An 18,868-nucleotide genomic window follows, 5' to 3' on the forward strand; every position below is an offset into this window, starting at 1 on the left:
ACACAGTGCTGCGTGCTTCCACCTCCCCCCATACAGCTCTGCCCGCAGGACAGAGCTTCAGCACACCCAACCTCTGAGCAGGGAAAGGCAAGCGAGGAGAGGGGAGCAGCCCCAGCAGGGGTTGTGCCTGTAGTAGAAAGGGGCAGCCCCCACTCTGGAGGGCGCTGAGCAGCAGCAGAAAGGGGTCTCTGCACAACCAGCCCTGCAGCTGGAGCTCTGCATCTCCACGCAGCTCCTCACACTGGCCCCAGAGCAAGGTGGTGGGCATCGTAATCTTGCAACGAGCCTGAGGTGAAGCCCGTGGCTGCACAGATCTGGCACAACAGCAGCTCACCAGAGCCAGGCCAGGACCACAGCAATGCAAAAGGCACCTCCAGCCCCCAGGGAGCAGTGCACAGCTCACACATCAGCCTCCCTGAACGCTCCAGCAGCTCCCTGCTTGAGGTCAGGGTTTGGGTGCCCCCCCCCCCCCAAAAACCCACTACTGGAGCTGCTCACCTACCTCCTCCTCACCCTGCACCACCCTGGAACTGTAAGCCCTGTCCCCAGCAGAGCTGAGCATCCAGCAGAACTGAAGATTAAAAATGTCTTAAAACTAAGACTTTTCAGCATTTAAGCAGACTTTCCATACAGATCAGAAGAACAGACACACACTGACCTGGTTCCCAAGAAACAGCTCTTGCAGCTACCCATGAACCTTGCTGTGGCCATTTCCAAGAGCAGCACAACAAAGCGAAGGCTGCATCATCACCACACAGCCCCCCACATTCATGCAAGAACCCCTCCATATCAGGCTGATCCACATCCCTCCTCCCCAGTGCAATCCTCCCCACCCCAAAGCCCCCATCCCTCCCCACCACCACCCCATAAACAGCCCTGGCATGCCTAAGCCAGCCCTGCAGAGCAAGAACAGACAAGCTGCACTTAACAAGAATCCACTCAGCTGGGGCTCAGAGCAAAAAAAGGCCATGCCTGGGTGAACAGGACAGTCACCACTCTTGAAGAGATCCAGCTGCTCAAGAAAAACCACCCCAGAGCTTCCAATCCAGGGCTTCTGTAGGCTGCTTGCAGCTCTGGTGCTCCTAGAGCAGGGGCAGTGAAGACAACATCCATTGCAATGGATTTTTAAAAACTGAAATCTTTATTAAAAGTTTTATCCAAATTTTGTAACAAAAGATACAAAAGGGCCGGAGATCCTTATTTCTGGGACTAGTCTGACCAATCAAAACCTGACAGTTACTAGGCTAATATAAAATCCATACAATCTGCTAAAAATGCAGGGAAAAATTAGAAGTAACTGCTGCTCTGAATTTTTTTTTTAAATTCCTTTAACATTTATAAGTTACTCAGTTTGCATTTTACAGGAGTAGTTCTTCTCCGAATGGTTACAGCTACTGTACAATGCAAGAGACAACAGCAAGAACAGAACAAAGCAACAGAGACTCAGATGTGCTGCAACACACACCGCTCCTGAAGGAACCGCTGTGAACCTCACCTCCGAGTGCTGGGTGCTGACAGATTGCCCCAAGCAACAACCAGGAGCTCCACACAGCACCAGTGCCCCCCGAGCCCCGGCACCGTGCTCCTCCTGGAGGAGCAGCAGCTGCCCCGCCCGAGCACCGCTGTCCCGGCACCCAGCACCCAACGGTTCCCATCCCTGGAGGCCGCGGGGCCAGGTCTCTCCAGAAGCTATCGGCTGTGCCGTCTGAACACCTCGAGGCAGAGGAAGGAAGGGCCAAAGACCCTGCAGTGGAGAGTTACCCCTGGCCAATTTCAGCCCCCCTCCTCCCCTTCCCTGCTCCAGACACCCCAGGTCAGAGGGAGACGCGGTCCGCAGCGCTGTCTGCGCTCCTGCAGTGCGCAAATAGCCTGAATGGGAACGAGCTGGACTTCTGAGCAATGCACTTCTCTTCACGCTGAAAAGGAAAAAGGAGGAGGACGCATACACCAGGCTAGCGCTGAGGCAACTGTCCAGAGCTGTTACTGGCTAGCAGAAGGACCCTGAGAATATATAGGCTAACACGGTCTCCCGGGGAACGCCGAGTTAGGTGCATCACAGTGATACTGGTTGAACATGTTCTGTACAGTGCGAAATGGAGTTTGACAGAAGTGCAGTATCCCTAAACCTGCTATTTCCTACCTCTTCCTAAAGGCTGCTATGGTGATGAGAAACCTCATCATGGCAGAGGCTCACAGCCACAGATCAGCCCTACTTGGGCATGCAAGTGGAAGTTACTGGGTGGCCATCAGGAAAAATATTCCAGTTTATAAAAAAATAGGAAAGCAAGTACAGGGCTACTGCAAGGTGCATCACCAGAGGTACCAGGGTCTTGTAAGCAGTCAACCCCCCCACCCAAGACCCCAGGCACACCCCACATCCCCAGCACTAAAGTATCTTCAAGCATCTCCAGAGATCACATCACCATTTTTTTCTGATCAGAGAGACCTCAGTGATCATTTGCTTAGAGTCCATTCAGATGAACCAGATTTGCACCCACTGCTCAAGATGGCTCAAGCGTCTTCAGAAAGCAGGTCTGAGGGCATGCAGATAGCAAACGCCTTCTTTGCTGTCAGGCAGGGTGGCGAGCTGGAGCTCTGGGTCCAGTGTGGCAAGGCTGATTTCAGACATGAAAGATACCCTAGGAGGAAATTTTTTTTTTTTTTTTTGCAAACTGCTGCACAAACCACAGAACGGAGAAAGCCTTTGGTCATGAGATACTTGTGAGAAAGAGAGCCTTGTATGGAAGATTCCCCTGAATGCCTACAGTATTCTACATCTTAAAAAAATATATTGTGGACGCTGCAGCCATACAAAGGGGGGAGGAGTGGGAGACGGGGATTTACAGTCTCACATAGACACAACGGGGAAGTTAAGACAAGCACAGTCATAGTCTGTAAAACTGATTGGCTTGCTGGGATCAGTCATCCTCATCATCCTCTTCGTCTTCTGGATCTTCCTCTCCTTCATCCTCTAGATTTCGTTTTCTCTTTTCCCCTCGTGGAAGGTCTGCAAAAAGAGGTGAAGCATGAAGCTCTGTTCAGTTTTGTGGAACAGCACTCAAACTGTGGCTACAAGCTGCATTAGCCACAGCTTGCCAGTGAACAAGCACAGACTAGACTCTCACCATTACAGAACAAAGATCCACCCTGCTCAGCTTCCCATGCTACTAAAAAGCACAGGCTCACATGAGACGTTAACTATTTTTTATGCCCCCTAAGCATCCCACATTTCATCAAGTGCTTCAAAAGGCTTGTTTGTTGAGCGCTCTCAAAAGTATAGGATCTGTAGAATTTGGTCATTTCTAACCAAACTGATGCAAGGTCATTTAAAGTCATGGCAGCCACTATATTCTATCAACATTAATTTGGGTGCTTACACCCTGTCAGAACTAAAGGAGTCTGGACTCAAATCAAGTTCAGGTTTACTACCCTCTCTGTAGCTGACAGGAGAGAGGAACATGTGAGCATTCAAGAGCATCTCCTCACAAAGTCTGCTAACATGAGCTTCCATGACAGAAGCCCTAATCCTGCAAGAACTATCAGGTCCAGCTATTCAGAACTGGTTCCCTAGGCAATTTACCTCTATTTGGCACACCTACCCAGCTCGGTAAGCATTAACAGGCACTGAAGCTTGTTTCCCCATCACCACCCCATGACCCTTAGGTTATAGATGTTATACTGCAGTCAGCTCAGGCACGAGCAGCAGCATAGCAGTGCCCACAAGTAGGAGCACTGCACTTATCAAGGAAAAGCTGAAGGCAACAACAGCACAGAAGCTTGGGAAGCTCTTAGAATCCAGAGAATGTGCAAGACTGTCAAGGCAGCTTTGCAAACAGTTTGTTAGAATTCAACTTACCATCATCAGCTTCATCTTCTTCTTCATCCTCACCGTCTTCCTCCTCATCTTCCTCCTGGAATCAAAACAAGACACCTTGTTACACAAGCCACAATCCCATGAGCAAGGTGTAATTCTGTAACCACACTTTCCTTCACCTCTTCTCCTGCCGTACTCTAACCTAAGGGTGACAGGTACAAGCTGAGCATGGAGAAGCTTGTGTTTCCTCAATAGCCTCTTGCACCCCTTAGTGAGGGGGGTGTACAGTTTTATCACTTGAAGTCACAGAAGTATCAAACCAAGCAGTAAACAAATACTGAACAGGCAAAGTCGCTGGATGGAGTCAAAAGGTAGCAAGATGGGAAAAGCCAGAGCCCAGGGCAGGACCCCTTTGATCTGCCCATGAAGAAGCATCTGACACCTGGTCGGATGGGTCACAAGATTAAGGGACAAGCACGCTATCGAACATGCCAACACACTGCTGCAGATGTACACTGACAACAGAAAGTCTCACCTCATCATCTACTCCATCCTCCTCCTCTTCACCTTCCAGGTCATCATCTTCGTCATCTTCTTCATCAATGACTTCTTCATCCAAATCATCTTCCTCCTCATCATCATCCTCTTCCTCACCTTCTATCAAAAGAAGGAGGTAAGCATTACAGTTTCAAAATCCTTGCTATTCCCAGACAGTACACTAACACCTCCTACTGCAGCACTACATGAGCAATAGCCAAGAAATCACAGAGAACAAGCATGCACAGGGAGTGCCAGCAACAAGCCCTGTCAGCCTGCAGCAAGTCTCACTTCTCATGCTGCCTGCCAAAGGAAGGAATGGGGAGGGGTTGTCCAGACAGCCCCTACTTAAGCAGCAAGTTATAATCGCCTTTTTTTTTTTTAGCAACACAATCATGCAGAAGGGAAAAAGGGGTTGTTCCCCAGCAAGAAAACCAGTAGAAAATCCTTACCTTCCCCATTCTCGTACTCATCTTCCAGTCCATCCCCATCTGCTTCAGGGTCTGAGTCAGGGGCTTCCTGGTCATCAGCATCAAATCCATCTAGGTAGGTGAGATGGGGCAGAAGGGTGAACACACTCTCCCGGTAGTTGATGAGCATTGTCACCTCGCAGTTGAAGAGGTCCAGACTATGCAGGTTTGGCAACTTTTTCTGCAAAGATCAAGTCAGTAGATCATTTACAAATGAACAGTATTAGAGGATCACGCAGCCATCAGAATACAGCTGGTTTACTACCCATACCTACGACAAAACAGTCTTTGCATGCATTATTTTCACCTTGTGCTCCCCTGGTGGAGATAAGTCGCTGCTTTTGCTAAGTGTCGGACAACATTCACACTAAGATACAACTCCTTTTTTCCAGCTGCTCTGTCCTACAGCTTCCCCTCCTTGAAGACAGCTCCCTTTGAAGCCATATGGAAATCTTAATTCCTCCTGGACAAAGCAGGCAACAAGCACACAGTGCCCAGCTCTCACAAAGCAGGAGGGATCACTGAATCAAACTCACGCTGCCCAAAAACATCAGGCAACATACCAGAGAGCACAATACAGGCAGCAGACCAGAACACAGTGTCTGCAGACTAAACCTGATGTGCCTTTCAGCACAGCCACAGCAGCTCTTCCAAACAGGCTATCACACTGTGCACCAGGCTAAGTACAGGAGAGCAGTTGCAAGCTCTTTCTGGAAGGGATGGAGGGACCAAAGGCAATAGCTACAGAGGCAAAGACCCAAGATCAGGCCTTTCACAACTACAGAGTCTAGATGACAAGGCAAAAGCCTTCTTTGGGGCAGTTTAGATGCACCAGGGATGCATTTCTGCATTTATAACAGGAACCCCCTGCAATGCAAGTTGTGACAGCACCCTGAGTGCGAGGGTCACAGCCCAGCAGGACAGCATCTTTGGACTGATGCAACGGAAACCCTCACTGGTGTCCAAGCAACTCATCTCCATGACACCCCAGGTGCCACCTACCTCAAACTGCATCCGACCCATTAACGGTCCTTTCTCAGATGGACACTGAGCACTGCATCCACAGTTTTACTCATCCAGCCCAATTTCATGCTTCTTTTAGCAACTGGCTGCTGGTTTTCCAGACAGTGGAGCCATTAACTATTAGCCCAGCCTCAAATTGGACCCACTCATCTGTTCCCATCAGAACCACGAAGTGCTGTTGGAACAGTTACCAAGATGTTGGACTTCTGCTGCACAGACATGCTCCCCAAAGGAAACGTCATCCCTTAGATCCCAGCACAGCCTTTCACTCACCAAGGGCTCCAGAGTATTGATGTCTTTGATCTTGTTGCCGCTTAGATTCAAGTGTGTCAGGTTAGGAGTTCTCTCTGCTAGAACTTCAAGGCCACCAGAAATCCGGTTATCACTCAGCTCCAGCTGCCAGGAGGAAGCATCATATGGTCACAAAGTGTTTTTCAGCTTCTGACACAGGGAATAAAATTCCCTGACAACCAGACTACAACAGAACCCCGTTCATTAGAGAAACAGTTCCAGTTTTGAGACCCTTTTTCCGCAAGCTAACATAGCATTCCCAGCCACTTGTGTACTGCAGGATTACATATCCTGCTATCTAACTGCAATTTCTAAAATCTAAAATACGTTACTGATGTTTTCAACAGCAGCATAACAAAAGCAAGAGAGAAATGATGTTAAAAATATGAGCTCAGAAATACTCTCAAATATTAGAAAACAACCTCTCTCACACAGCTTACAGGCCTCAAAGGAAAGAGCAGAATCAAATGGTCTTTTTCCTGGCTGATGCAGGAAAAGAAGTTCTCACCAGGGCAGCAAGGTCTCAGAACAAGGACTGCTGAGAGATAGGACCACAGGTTTGACTCACCTTCCGCAGTTTGTTAAGCTTGGGTAGATTGGAGACGGACAGCAAGTTGATGTTGATCATGCTGAGGAACTCCAGGTTCTCAAAATCTGAAGAGAGACCAACGATCTTCCCATCGTCCGAGCGGCAGTTATCAAGAACCAGCTCCTTCACCTACCAACAGAAACACTCAGAAGCTGTCACTGCATTCCCAAGTCAAGCCTCACCTCAAGTCTACCAAGCTGTCATTAGGCCGAGTGACTGACATTTCATAGCAACACGCACATCTGAAGGTCCCCCCTACTCACCTTAAGGAGCACCCGAGGCCTTAAAAGCCAACTAATTTTTGTAAGAGCACAAAGTCAGCATCTGTAACTGTGGCAAGGATTATACCCTCTAAGCACAATAGACTTGGTTGAGCCCCTGAAGGTTTCCTGGTAGAGAAGGCAGACCTTGGCTGGAATCATATGATGTGGTACAGTGGTAGCATGCTCAACCATGAAGCTGCGAAGCATCTCGCACACAAGGCCTCAAAAAGCTTCCAGAGTTGCACTTTAGGCTGAAATAACCAAAGGCCAAACATCACCTGGTTCTGTCATCCTCTTCAGCTCTCCCCACAACACTAGACCTGCCTTGGGCACTGGAAAACCTGCCCCCAGAGGATTTGTTTCACTGAAAGCATATGTTCCTAGTAAAAGTCTCAGCACAGAGCAAAAACTCTACTCTCCAAAACCTCCAAGCCCTTCATGAGGGGGCCACTGATGGCATACGATATTTTGCCAAGCACAAACTACGTACAGAGAAGTAATCTATTCCTGGTAATTCAGCACAAAATCCCTTGTGCCATTACAACCATAAAGCACAGCAGTGATCTGCTCCCCCCCCTCCAGACACCCAAAGGGCAGACATACCTGGCACCCTCCTCTCTCCCTGAAGCACAGAATGCTCCAGCTCCAGTTCTCATGGGCCATTCCCAAAACTTGCTTTTACCCCACACATTCTTCACAGCACGTTGCAAAAATTAGTCTTGGCCAGAAAGCTCGTGATGCTCTCCAAATTCCTCCTCTGCAGCTCTCCAATTTTACCTCTCCTGCTCACATCAGCCAGAAGTCATTTGAAATTCACTTTGCCCTACTAGAAGCAGACTTTCTTGTGCTGTGAAGTTGCCAGGGCAGCCCTGAAAGCTCAGAATGAGTTAACACAAACTCCAGAAGTGGCTGTACTGGTCAGGGCTCTAAGCTCAGCAGCAAACAAGCTCAACGAGGAGTTTTGCAGTTGAACTCATTTTGCTCCTCAGACAAAAGTCTCTGATTAAACTAAGACTCAGTCCCCCAGCATAAAGGCAACCAAAGCCAGCACTTCACAGCTGCCACTTGGTTGGTGTGGCCACAGAGGTGAGAGTGAACATTACTAGGTTAAGAACCAACCTACCTGCGAAGAGACCGGCTTTAACTTGGACCAGCGCCTTGCCCTGGATGGCAGAACAAACGCTGCAGCTGGCAGCGCGACAGCAGAACAGGACTGAGCAGCCAGGACTGCTTCTTCCAGCAGCAGTACTGGCTCGTACCAGCCTCGGCTGCGGGGCACGCACGCTCTGAGCCTGCTCGTTTCCCCAGCATGCCACTCACTCAAATTCCTGGTGTCAAACAAGAGGAAACCTGCAGCTGGAAGCCTTGAAGGGACACTTCTACTCCTCAAAACATTCTTGCTCTGCAAGTTCCTTTACCATCCGTGAAGGCTTTAACCTCTACCACAACCTCCATTTACAGCCTTTTTTTCCTTATGCCCCAGCTTGATTTTAAGCTGCCCATGGCAGCATGCTGCAGAGACGCAGTGATCTGTCAAAAGAGCTAGGTGACAGCCACAGCTATCTTGCTATAAGGATGCCAGTGGGGCCACAAGGCTGGCCTCAGATAAGGGCAGGCCTTGTTTCTGAAGCACTGCCCGCTGAGCACAGCGGCAGTGAGCCAGCTCCCAGGAGCAGAGGCTGAAAGGACAACACAAATGCTTTGGAAAGCTGCAAAAATCCAACCCTCAAGCCTCAGCTGACCACTGTGGACAGCTTGATCTAATCACTCCAGCAGCGAGGCAGTTTAACTGGCCCCACCAGATGAGGAGACATCATTCCTCTGCTGTGTGAAGGACGTACTAGCCACAGGCAGGCACTGGGAAGCAGAAAGTTCAGCCAAGGAGGCACTGGAGAAGTACAGCAAAGTGATTTAATGCAGCTCAGCTATCACCTCATTTTTTATTTTTTTTTTAGGTTAGGTGGATTTAGCACAGCACCTCCACGATTCCTCACGTCCCTGCCGTGGCACCAAAATTCCTCCCCTCTGAGAAGTTGACCAGCAACCTTCAGAAACCCCGCTCACACGCATGTGGCCCGAGCAAGGGAATTTCCACCCCTGATGTCAACAGCCACGTTCTCTCCCCTACCAGGACACCCCGCGCAGGGCTTGTGCCGCGAGCCCACGCAGCCCTGGCTGCTTCTGCGCAGGAGCGAAGGGGCCGTGGATCACCAGCGGTGGGGAAAGCGCAGCCTGCGCTGCTCCTCTGCAGTGTTGCGGTGCCCTGGAAGCGGCACCCCGGGGGCTGCAAGCGCCCCACGTCCCTCTCGTTAGCCAGAAGAGGCCCAGGAGATGGCACGGAGCCTTCCCCCGTCCCCCAGCCCGCAGCGGGAGCTCGGCGGTACCGCAGGCCGGGGCTGCAGGAGGCTCTGGCGGAGGAGCAGCGCATGGCCGCGCTCGGAGAGCCCCTGGCTGCCGAGGGGCGAGCCCGGAGGCACCCACACCCACCCGCGGAGGCAATCCAGCCTGCTGCGGGCACCCTGCGCGGCCGGGACCCCGGGGGAGCACCCACCAGCGGCCCCTTCGCCACCCCTCTCCCCCCCCGGTCCTTCAGCCCGGAGGCCTCGCCCCGGGCCCCCGCGGCCCGCCCAGGCCCCTCCATGGCGCCCGCGGGCGGCGGGAAGGGCGGCGGGGGCCGGCGGCGCCCCGGGGCCGCCCCTAACATGGCCGAGCCGCGTGCGCGGGGCCGCTCCGGCCATGTTAGGCGGCCCCGGAGCGGCGGGAGCCATCTCAGCCCGGCGCCGCCCGCCGCCCGCAGCCATCCCGGGCGAGCCCCCGGGCACGGGCACAGCTGCGGCCCCGGGGCTCGGGGGAGCGCAGCTCGGGCCCCGCTCCGGCCCCGTGCAGCCGCCCCGACATAGCGCCGCCGCCTCCCTCCCGCCGCCGCCCCCAGCGGTGCGTGGTCCCCAGGCCGAGCCGAGCCGGGCCGGGCCGGGCCGGCCCCCGCTGCCTTTCCCTTTCCCCTCTCCCTTCTCCCTTCCCCGCCATGCGGCCGCGGTACCTCGCCCGGCTTCTTGTTGCGCAGCTCCAGCGTGAGCCGCTTCTTCATCTCCATCCTCCCGCCGTGCCGTGCCGGGCCGAACCGAGCCGAGCCGCAAAACCCCCGCACCGAGCCGAACCGAGCCGAGCCGAGCCCGTGCACGGCCGCCGCTTATATAGACGAAGGCGCCAACGGCAACAAAGGCGGCCCCGCGCCGCGCCCCCTGGCGGCCCCGCGCCGCGCCGCACCGCGCAGCCCCCGGCCCCGCCGCACGGCAGCGCCCCCTGCCCGGCCCCGGCCGCCTCGGGGCCTGCGGGGCCCGGGGGGGCGGCCCCCGGCAAAACGGGGTGCGGGGAGCGGGGTTCGAGGGGGGGCGGCTCGTCCTTCACCCCCCCCCGGTCCCCGTCCCCGGATCTCGGCTCGCAGCCACACGCACGCAGCCCTCGTGGATCCATCTTGTTATGGGGACACTGAGAGGGGCCCGCGGGCCCGCAGGCTGGATGGGGTCTGTCCCCGTCCTTCAGGCGTGGTGTCTGGGGGTAGGGGGCTGACCTCCAGGCCTGTGGCACCCGCCCGTGCTGTTCCTGGTTGTGTCTGACCGAGAGAGCTCAGGCGGCCCCGCTGGCATCGGTCACGGGGTACACGAGGCCCTGTGGGGCTCTGCCCCAGCCCTGTTCAGACCAGCACAAGGTCACCACAGGACCTCTCTGTCGCCAACGGGGTCACCACGGTGTTTCACCTCCCAGCTGGGGCCACCGCCCCCAGGGACCCCCAGCAGGGCCTCAGGGACGAGTCAGGGTCCCAGTGATGGCGACGCCTGGCCAGGACACAGCACTGCCCTCTGCGCTTGCCACGCACGCAGCCTCTGCCTGCAGATCCCTCTGGGATGTGGCACTGCTGTGGGTGACTTCGTTAAACGTTACCTTAAAAACATGCAGGGAAAGCTCTCTGATCGACTACCCGGGCTCCACGTAAACAGGAACACGAGGGCTTGCAGGACTAGCCCTAGAGTCCCTCATTGTCCCCTTTGGCAGCGGGCCACCGGCTCTCCTCCTATGTGAGGAAATGGCTTTCTGGTGCGTTACTGTTCGTTTCTGCCAGTTGGCTCTAACATGAACCGTGTTTTATTAGGACTAGCAGAAGGAAGTGGCCATGTTCAGCAGAGGGCTTGAACCTCTGAAGGGGCCCAAAGCAGGGCTATTTTGGAGAAGCGACGGGCATTTTCATGAAGAACTGCATTGAGAGATGGTACATTTTGGCCTCTGCAATCTCCCCTTGCCGACCGTGTCTCCATTTCTCTGGCCCCGCTGCGTGCCAGAGAGCTTCAGGCTCTCTGCCACAAGGCGAGCAGCCCGTGGGCACCGTGTCGGTGTCCCCTCTCCTTGAGCTGCCCTGTCACCAGAGCTGCGCAGAGGCACGTGAGCGCTGCAGAGGACTATACGTGCCCATGCACTGGGCGAGCAGGGAGAGCAGCCTTGTGGCAAAGCCCAAAGCGTTGCCCAGTTGCCCCGTCCCAGGGCGTGAAGCGCGGCTTTGGCCGAGCTCCATTAATTGCATCCTCGTGGGTGAAGCAGAGCATGGGGCCCGCTTTCGCTGGGTGAATCCTGGCTCCTCCGGCTCACTCTGGGGCTTCATGGAGCCCTGCCCCGGAAGGGGACAGCAGCTCCCGGCACCCTTGTACCCTCCCCACCGGGAGCCCCCTCTGCTAAAAGCAGCAGATCTGCAGGCTGTCCCTGGGCAGAGCAGCTGGGAGATGAGGGGAGAGGCTCCCCCCCCCCCTTGCTGATCTGCATTTGTTTTAAGGTCTCTTTCATGTACTCTTTGAGGCTCGTTTCCTGTTCTTTGTAGAAAACAATGCTTCCCTCCCCCTGTCCCCCCCTCCGCCCATCCCAGGGTGGCTTTATCTCCCCTCCCTTGGGATTCACTGCACTGGGTTCCTCAGAAGCTGCGTTTTATGTTTGTCTTAAAATACAAAACCCTGCTCTGATTTAACTGAATTGATTTTAAAGCTGTGTCTGGTATTTGATGTCTGGTAGATGCATTTAAACTGATCTAAACTTTCTGTGTTTGGGCACATTTACATGAAGCTGGTAATTTACTGTGCAAGTGACAGCAACTGGAAGGCTGGACCGTAAATGCTGACATGGGTCGAAATTCAGGTCTGGGGCTTTTCATGCAAGCTGGAGCACAGATGCTCAGAACAACGTATTATCTGTCTATTATACAACATGATATTATGTCTGTGCTTTGCACTGCTTCAGCTACTTTGTTCCTAGCTTAGTGCCTCCACGGAGTGAATCGTGTACGACTGGGCCATTACCGCTCCATGCACCACGAGGACTTCCACATCACATCACGCTTTTGTGACCTCAGAACAGGAACGAGATCCCCCAGATCTCCCGGCTGCTGTAGATTCCCAGCAGCTGGTCCTGCTGGGACAGACTGGGATCCAGCCACAGGAGAGCTGTGGGGACACCTACAACAACGTCTCCTGCAGGCACCTTCCTGCCAGCCCTGCATGGAGAGACGGTGCCTGCGTGAACCAGCATGCAGCCAGTTCGCCAGTGCATCTCACTCCTGAGACCTTCTGGGGATCTCAGGAAGATGCAGGGATCTTCCCCCATAACTGGAGGATGCGATCAAGCAATTTTATTGGAGATTTACAAGCAAATAAGGCATGGACTGGGAGACCAGAAAACCTGAGACCGTGTGCCCCCTCACCAAGAAGGAGGCGAACAAAGCTAACCCAGTCCCCGGCAGCCTTTAGAAGAAATTCCCTAGGTTTCCTTTTTTTCTTCTTGTTTCCCAGCTGGGACCTGGGGCCCTGACTCTTGCAGGGCTCGAGGTGCTGCCCCCGGCCGGGGCTGGGCTCTCCTCGCTGCAGAGACGCGGCGGTGCCGGCAGAGGGAAGCATCCCCCCGGCGCTGCGGGGACCGGCGCCCGGCCGCGGTCCTGTGCAGGCTAAACCCCGGCCCCAAAGGGGCCTGGGGCTACCCTGGGGAAATCCAGGAAGGTGGGAGCGGGGGCAAACACCTCTGCGTGGGGAGAGCCCCTGCCATCCCCGTGGGGCAGCCGCAAAGCGGTCCTGATGTGGGATACAGCTGGAGCTGGTGCCTCCAGCCCACCCTCTGCAACCCTCGTCCTGCGGTCAGCGGCTCGAGGGCTGGAGCAGCTCTGCTACGAGGACAGGATGGAGAGAGAAGGCTCCGGGGAGACCTCACAGCGGCCTGCCAGTGCCTAAAGGGGCTGCAGGAGAGATGGGGAGGGACTCTGTGTCAGGGGGTGTAGGGATAGGACAAGGGGGGGGGGGGGCGCTTGAAATGAAAAGAGAGGAGATTTAGATCAGATAGAAGGAAGAAATTCTTCCCCCTGAGGGTGGTGAGGCCCTGGCTGAGGCTGCCCCGAGGAGCTGTGGGTGCCCCATCCCTGGCAGTGCCCAAGGCCAGGCTGGATGGGGCTGGGGCCAGCCTGGGCTGCTGGAGGGTTGTGCCCATGGCAGGGGTGGGACGGGGTGGGCTTCGAGGTCCCTTCCAACCCAAACCTCTCCATGGTTCTGTGCCCACCAGGCAGCCCTTAGGTTTTTGGAGCACAACAGAGGTGCCCAAGGGGTTTGGATGCCTCCCTCCAGCCTTGCTCCAGGCACTGGGCTGAAGTGCCTGAAACAGGAGTTGTTGTCCGGGGGCTCCCAAAGCTGGCAGGGAGAAGGGGGCACATCCAGAGTGAGATTCAGCCCGAGCTGGCTGTGACCTGAACACTGTGCCTCTGAAAGCAGGCAGGATTCATCCCCAGGCAGAGATAGAGGCGTGGGGCTGGCATTCCAACCTATGCATAGTATTTCCCCGGCGTGGGATAAAGTCACGATTCTCTCATATTTGCAGCGTTACTCTTTTATTGGTGATTCTCTTAACGGAGCTCCAGGGACATCAGCCTGTCTACCCTGAGCTTTTTGCACAGCAAGGGCCTTGAAAGCTTTGCAGTTTGTGCCTTATCTGCCAGTCCCTGAGTGTAAAAGAAAATCCAGCCATTCTCCCTGGAAATTATTTGTCCTGCCCTGCAACTCCCAACAGAGGCTGTATCTCATTTGAAACACCCAGGTGGCAGTCACCTGCTGGTTCCTTCGGACTCACTCCATACATTATTTTTTATCCCAGTCCTGGGGTTCCTCAGCCCAGGATGGTTTATTCTCTCTACTCTGCACTAATTAGCTTTGCCTTGCAGTAATTAGCTGCGGATACTGGCATCGTTATGCCAGTGTAACCATATAACATCACCCAGCTCCTATCTCAAAGCAGATCTGGAGGCACCTTGCCAACCACTGTTCAAACTTTCTGATAGGGAAGCCGAGCCCCATAGTGGGAAAGCTGTTTGTCCTCCACCACCCTGCAGGGAACCAGCGCCTTTCAGGCCAGCTTCTTCCAGCAGCTACGCTCAGCATCCTTCCCACCCCATCAGCGCCTGGAAACGGGTGGGAACGTGTCCCGCTACAGCCGCAGGGAGAACGGGGAGAGGCAGCAGGGATGTGTCTGGGGTGGGATTTGGGGAGATGGGGCTTCCTGCAGCCCAGCTGCAGCACCCGCCTCACCCCACACAGTTATCCTTATCGCCTCTGCGCTGCCCCAGCACCCCCAGGCTGTTTGCAATACTTGGCTTAAAAAAAAAAAAAAAAGGAAGGCAAGAGATAATTACTGTTTTTGCCAGCTCTGTAATGTCTCCCAGCTCAGCCGGACCAAACAATAACAGTGCTAGGAACTATCATTATGGCTATTACTGCTGTGTGCACCGCACGATTTTGGATCCCCTGTGAGGAGTCAACATCCAGGGAGACCACAGAGAAAACCTGTCCCAAGGAGATTACAGAAAGCACGCAACACAGGCAGGAAATAAACTTCAGGTGCCTCAGGCACCGAGATGCACCACTAATGCTGGGATTAAGTGTGACTGGGTCTGCTGGCATGGACACCTCCAGGGCCGCCCCGTGAAACACCCCTCGTCCCCCAGGAGCTGTGTTGGACACTTCAGCCCAGAAGACTTAGGACACATGCAAGCAAACAGACACAAAGTCCATGTATAGGATTCTCAAATGCCGCTGATCGTTGCTTTGTATCTAAAAAATACGGCTGAAAGAATACCCTTTGAAATACCCCTAACACCCACTGCATCCCTGCCCCTGCACTATTTTCCTACTACCTGGGCTGTGTTTGACTGCATCAAGACTCTGCCAGCTCGTGCAGCGTGGCCACTGATGTGTGAACCCTGGGGTCTTTCCAGCAGAAATCCCCTTCCCTGGGTCAGGCTTTACAGCCCTCACTAAGCCTCGTCTCTGACACCACAAAAAGTCCTGCTTCCAGGCTTAAAAGCATCCTGCCCCTCCACCTATTTGGCTTGTCTGAATTTCAGGCCTCTACAGACAGTTAGGAAAAATCAGAACTTCTCCACTGTCACAGCACAGCTCAGCCAAAGCTGCCCTTGCCCCTGATTTACAGAGTTTGTGCTAATGTTCTTGTTATTCGCAGGAGCAACACCACAACAAGAGCATCTCCAGATGTGCTGGAGCTTGTCCTCATCACCTCCGCAAAGCCCCGAGCATGATGGGGGCCGCTGTGCTCTGCACGTTGGCTGCCATGAGTTTTCAGGACATGCAAAGAGGATTTGGGAAACTCTGCTCATTGGGTAATAGTCCCACGGGTGCTACGGGGAGAGGTGGGATGGCTCCATCTCCCTGTTCCCATCGCAATGCCGAATCTCAGTGGGGCTGCGCTGCGGAGATAGGCAAGGACCTAGCCTGGGGGCTGGGTTCCCAGAGCAGCCTCCTCCGCTGTCACCGGGCGTTGTGCAACCCTCGCCCTCCCTGCAGAGGGTGTGGGCAGAAACCCGCTCACGCGGGTGCTGCTTGGGGTGAAGCTGAGCTTAGGAAGCAGCCACGCACCAGTACCAGAGCTGCAGGACCCTGTGGGCTCCCTCCTTCACGCCACTCTCCGCTTCGTATCCCCCAGCTGCGGCTGCACGATGGGATGGTGTCAGACCCTCGTGCGTGGATTTGGAGCCACCTCCAGGGATACATCCATCTCGGTATTAAGGCCACCGAGAAGAGGGGCTACAAGAGAGTGGAGTGGTCCTGATGTGAATGTGTTTTATTGTGCAGGCAGCTGCGCTCAGGCCATCGCCTGCACACGGGTCCAGAGGCAGAGGCCGTTAAATAACTCACGGGAGGACAGAGGCATTGCTTGTTATCCATCAAGACTGAGTTGGAACCACAAAGGATGCTCTCTGCTACGAGAGTAACTCATCTGCTTTAGGAAAGAAGAGGGCAGTTTGTGCCAGGCAGTGGCTGCAAGAGGATGGAGATGGTCTCCCTCATGGTCTCAGAGGCCAGGCAACAAACTGGGAATTACAAGAGCTGGACATAGCCCCTCCAGCACTCCCAGCAGATCTGCTCTGTGGGCGCTGGTGGCACTTCCATGCCCTTCTCAGGCTTTGCTGTTTCAGGTGACAAACTCTTCCAAGAGGTTTTCCCAGCAGTGCTGCCTTCTTCCTTATAGTCCTTAGAAAAGACGGATCCTGCCACCGACAGGGTCAGAGGCAAGCCTTTGATCTGCCTTCTTAGGGGCTTGTGGATTTTTAACGAAGGCACAAATTCCCCAGGCTTTACCTTGTCCTTCTTCAGGTGCAGTGCGTGGGGAGGGGGACCCTGGGGAATTCTCCCTGCCTGAAATAGAGGCGGCAGCTCCTGCTTTCTGCCCAGCAGAGAGTAAAGAGGGGCCGAGGGTCTCCCTTCGAGCCCTCAGAGATGGCCTTGGCTGAGGAAGCCCCTGGTTCCTAAGGCCTGTTGCCGACTCTGCTATTCGGTCTCGCAGGACTTGCACAAATCATCACTGTCTGCTCCTGCCAAAGCTTTGCGCCACTCTGAGAAAGGATTGCAGCGTTCGATAAACACGACTACCTGGGTGCAAAGCCCTGCCAAGCTTCTGTCAGCTGTGATGTAAAGCTACAGGCTCAGCCTGAGCAAAAAGGAGTTTTCTCTTCATCTCTTTCCATTTTCAGGTCTCTTTAGAGTCGGGATTCCTCCAAGCAAGAAAGGATGAGAGGCTGCAGGATGCAGGGGCTTGATTTGGCGAGAGGCTCTGCCCTGCTCGGATTCTGCTAAATTTGAAACTTCCCAGGACTTGAGCCGCTCTCATGTCCTGCAGCTGTGTGGGGAGAGCCCTGCTGGAGCTGTTACAGTGCTGCTGCGAATAAGGGGATTTTCTCTCTCCTGATGTACATAGCCTGTACTTCCATCCAAAAGAAGGGAAGAAAAAGAAAAGCCCCTGCTTAGCACCCACACACCCCGCACCTCCCGCTGAGTTACGCAAGCCGAAGTCTGCAGCGTGTACACGGCTGCCCTGAGAGGTGCATGTGACAGATGACAGCACTGGGAGAACTTCCTTTAATTATTACTACTATTGCTGTTACTATTAGCAATTAAACCATTTGTTCTAAACCTGCCTGGATTTCAAAACAAGCACGGGGTGGTCAGATTGGCAAAGCCTATTGGGTTGACTGGTACGGCATCCTGCCTGGAGTGAAGATAATAGAGTGCCTGGGTGATTGCTCAATGATGATGGATTAGTGGGGAATTGCTCTTGGACCCTGAGAGCAACCCTCTAGGGCCTGACAAGGCTTGTGCCCTGCTCCTCTGGAGACTGGCTTGCACAAGGACAGGACCACGATGTTGTAAAGAGCAGGTGTTGCAGACATTTGAGACTTGGAAGCCACACCTCGCGTGGGGTGCGATTCGTCTTTGCTGTCACTACTGATGCTTTTTGGTTGCCTGGAGCCCCTGCCCTGTGTGGTGAAGAAACACAGATATTTACAGCTCTGCAGATGTGAATAAGAGTGGGTACATTGCTCCCGCTAGGCTGTGCAGCAGCAATGGAGACAAATGCTTTCATTTGGCTGCGTGAACCTCATCCAGCTTTAGCGTGTCTCCTGCTGCTGTTATTTCTTCCAGACCATGATTTGCTAAACAGCTTCCAAACCAAGCAGAGGCTGCAATTCCTGCCCTGTGGAGCTGTGGATGACAGGGATTATCTAATTGTTCAGCATTAGCAAGGCTCCCAGGTCACTTCCCTGTGTTTTTATACCCAACAGCAAGAGATTGCAGCCCTGGAGCTAAAGGCACGTACCCAGAGCAAAGCAGCCGGCAGCAGGACGGAGCCTGTCTGGGCTGCTTCAGGCCCTTCCTGGACACAGGCAGAGTGAGGGAGCAGGGTGCCAGGGAACCAAAATGCCTGGGTTCCCTTCCCGACTCGCCCGCTGCCTTGCTGTGAGAATTGGGCTAAGTCATTTCATCTCCTTCCCCCCTGGGGCTCTGACTCACGCGTGCTGAGCAAACAGCAGCTGGGACGAGGGACGCCAGCGCTCCCACCTCACCCTGCCGGCCCCTCTGCCGGCAGTCCCAGCCCCACACTGAGCAGGGCAACGAATGCAGGCACGTGTCTTTGAGCCACAGGTTCTCCAGATGGGCTTTTTAAAGCTAAATTCCCCGTCACCAGCAGTCCAGGTGGAAACCTCCACGTGAGGGGCCGTGGGACAAGGCAGGGGAGGGCCGGGCTCAGTGAGCAGCCGGACCCTGAGGCTGCAGGCTCGGATCCTGCAGAAGTCCCAGCCGCTTCCACTGCCAGCTCCCAGCTGGCCCAGGGGCTTCCCACATCACAGCAACTCCTGCCCCACGAAGCCCGGGATGCTGCCGGGATGTGGGGTCCTGCACAATGGCATCAGTCCTGGGTAGCAAGGAGGGAAGAGCTGAGGGGAGAGGGTGAGGAACAAACCTCCCCTGTGAGGTTTCCCTGTGGATCCGGGGGCAGAAGTGACACATCTGAA

At 54.5% G+C, this 18,868-nt stretch overlaps 1 protein-coding gene across 2 annotated transcripts; it reads right to left on the minus strand.

The window, feature by feature from the left end:
* Positions 1-1,122: 1,122 nt before the first annotated feature.
* LOC308181908 (acidic leucine-rich nuclear phosphoprotein 32 family member B) lies at positions 1,123-10,226 on the minus strand. Of its 2 annotated transcripts, none has more exons than XM_080565714.1 (7): positions 10,028-10,226; positions 6,704-6,853; positions 6,118-6,240; positions 4,804-5,002; positions 4,350-4,471; positions 3,857-3,911; positions 1,123-3,007 (listed from the first exon to the last, which is right to left on the minus strand). In XM_080565714.1, exons 1-7 carry the CDS (start codon positions 10,079-10,081, stop codon positions 2,919-2,921), a joined length of 792 nt encoding a protein of 263 aa, XP_080421840.1. In that variant the 5' UTR covers positions 10,082-10,226; the 3' UTR covers positions 1,123-2,918. The 2 variants fall into 2 exon arrangements, with proteins under 2 accessions (XP_080421840.1, XP_080421841.1); XM_080565715.1 differs by having other exon boundaries at positions 4,350-4,468; positions 10,028-10,208.
* Between the last annotated feature and the right edge of the window lie 8,642 nt (positions 10,227-18,868).

The sequence above is a fragment of the Anser brachyrhynchus genome, assembly GCF_964034855.1.
Source record: "Anser brachyrhynchus genome assembly, chromosome: 23".
Classification (NCBI taxonomy): Eukaryota; Metazoa; Chordata; class Aves; order Anseriformes; family Anatidae; genus Anser; species Anser brachyrhynchus.

Excerpts from the sequence above, each read along its gene's own strand:
- LOC308181908 (XM_080565714.1), bottom strand. The coding sequence starts at position 10,081 with ATGGAGATGAAGAAGCGGCTCACGCTGGAGCTGCGCAACAAGAAGCCG. Across the intron at positions 3,912-4,349 it reads AGGATGGAGTAGATGATGAG|GAGGAAGATGAGGAGGAAGA; the intron begins GTGAGACTTTCT and ends TTTTGATTCCAG. Across the intron at positions 3,008-3,856 it reads AGAAGATGAAGCTGATGATG|ACCTTCCACGAGGGGAAAAG; the intron begins GTAAGTTGAATT and ends CTCTTTTTGCAG.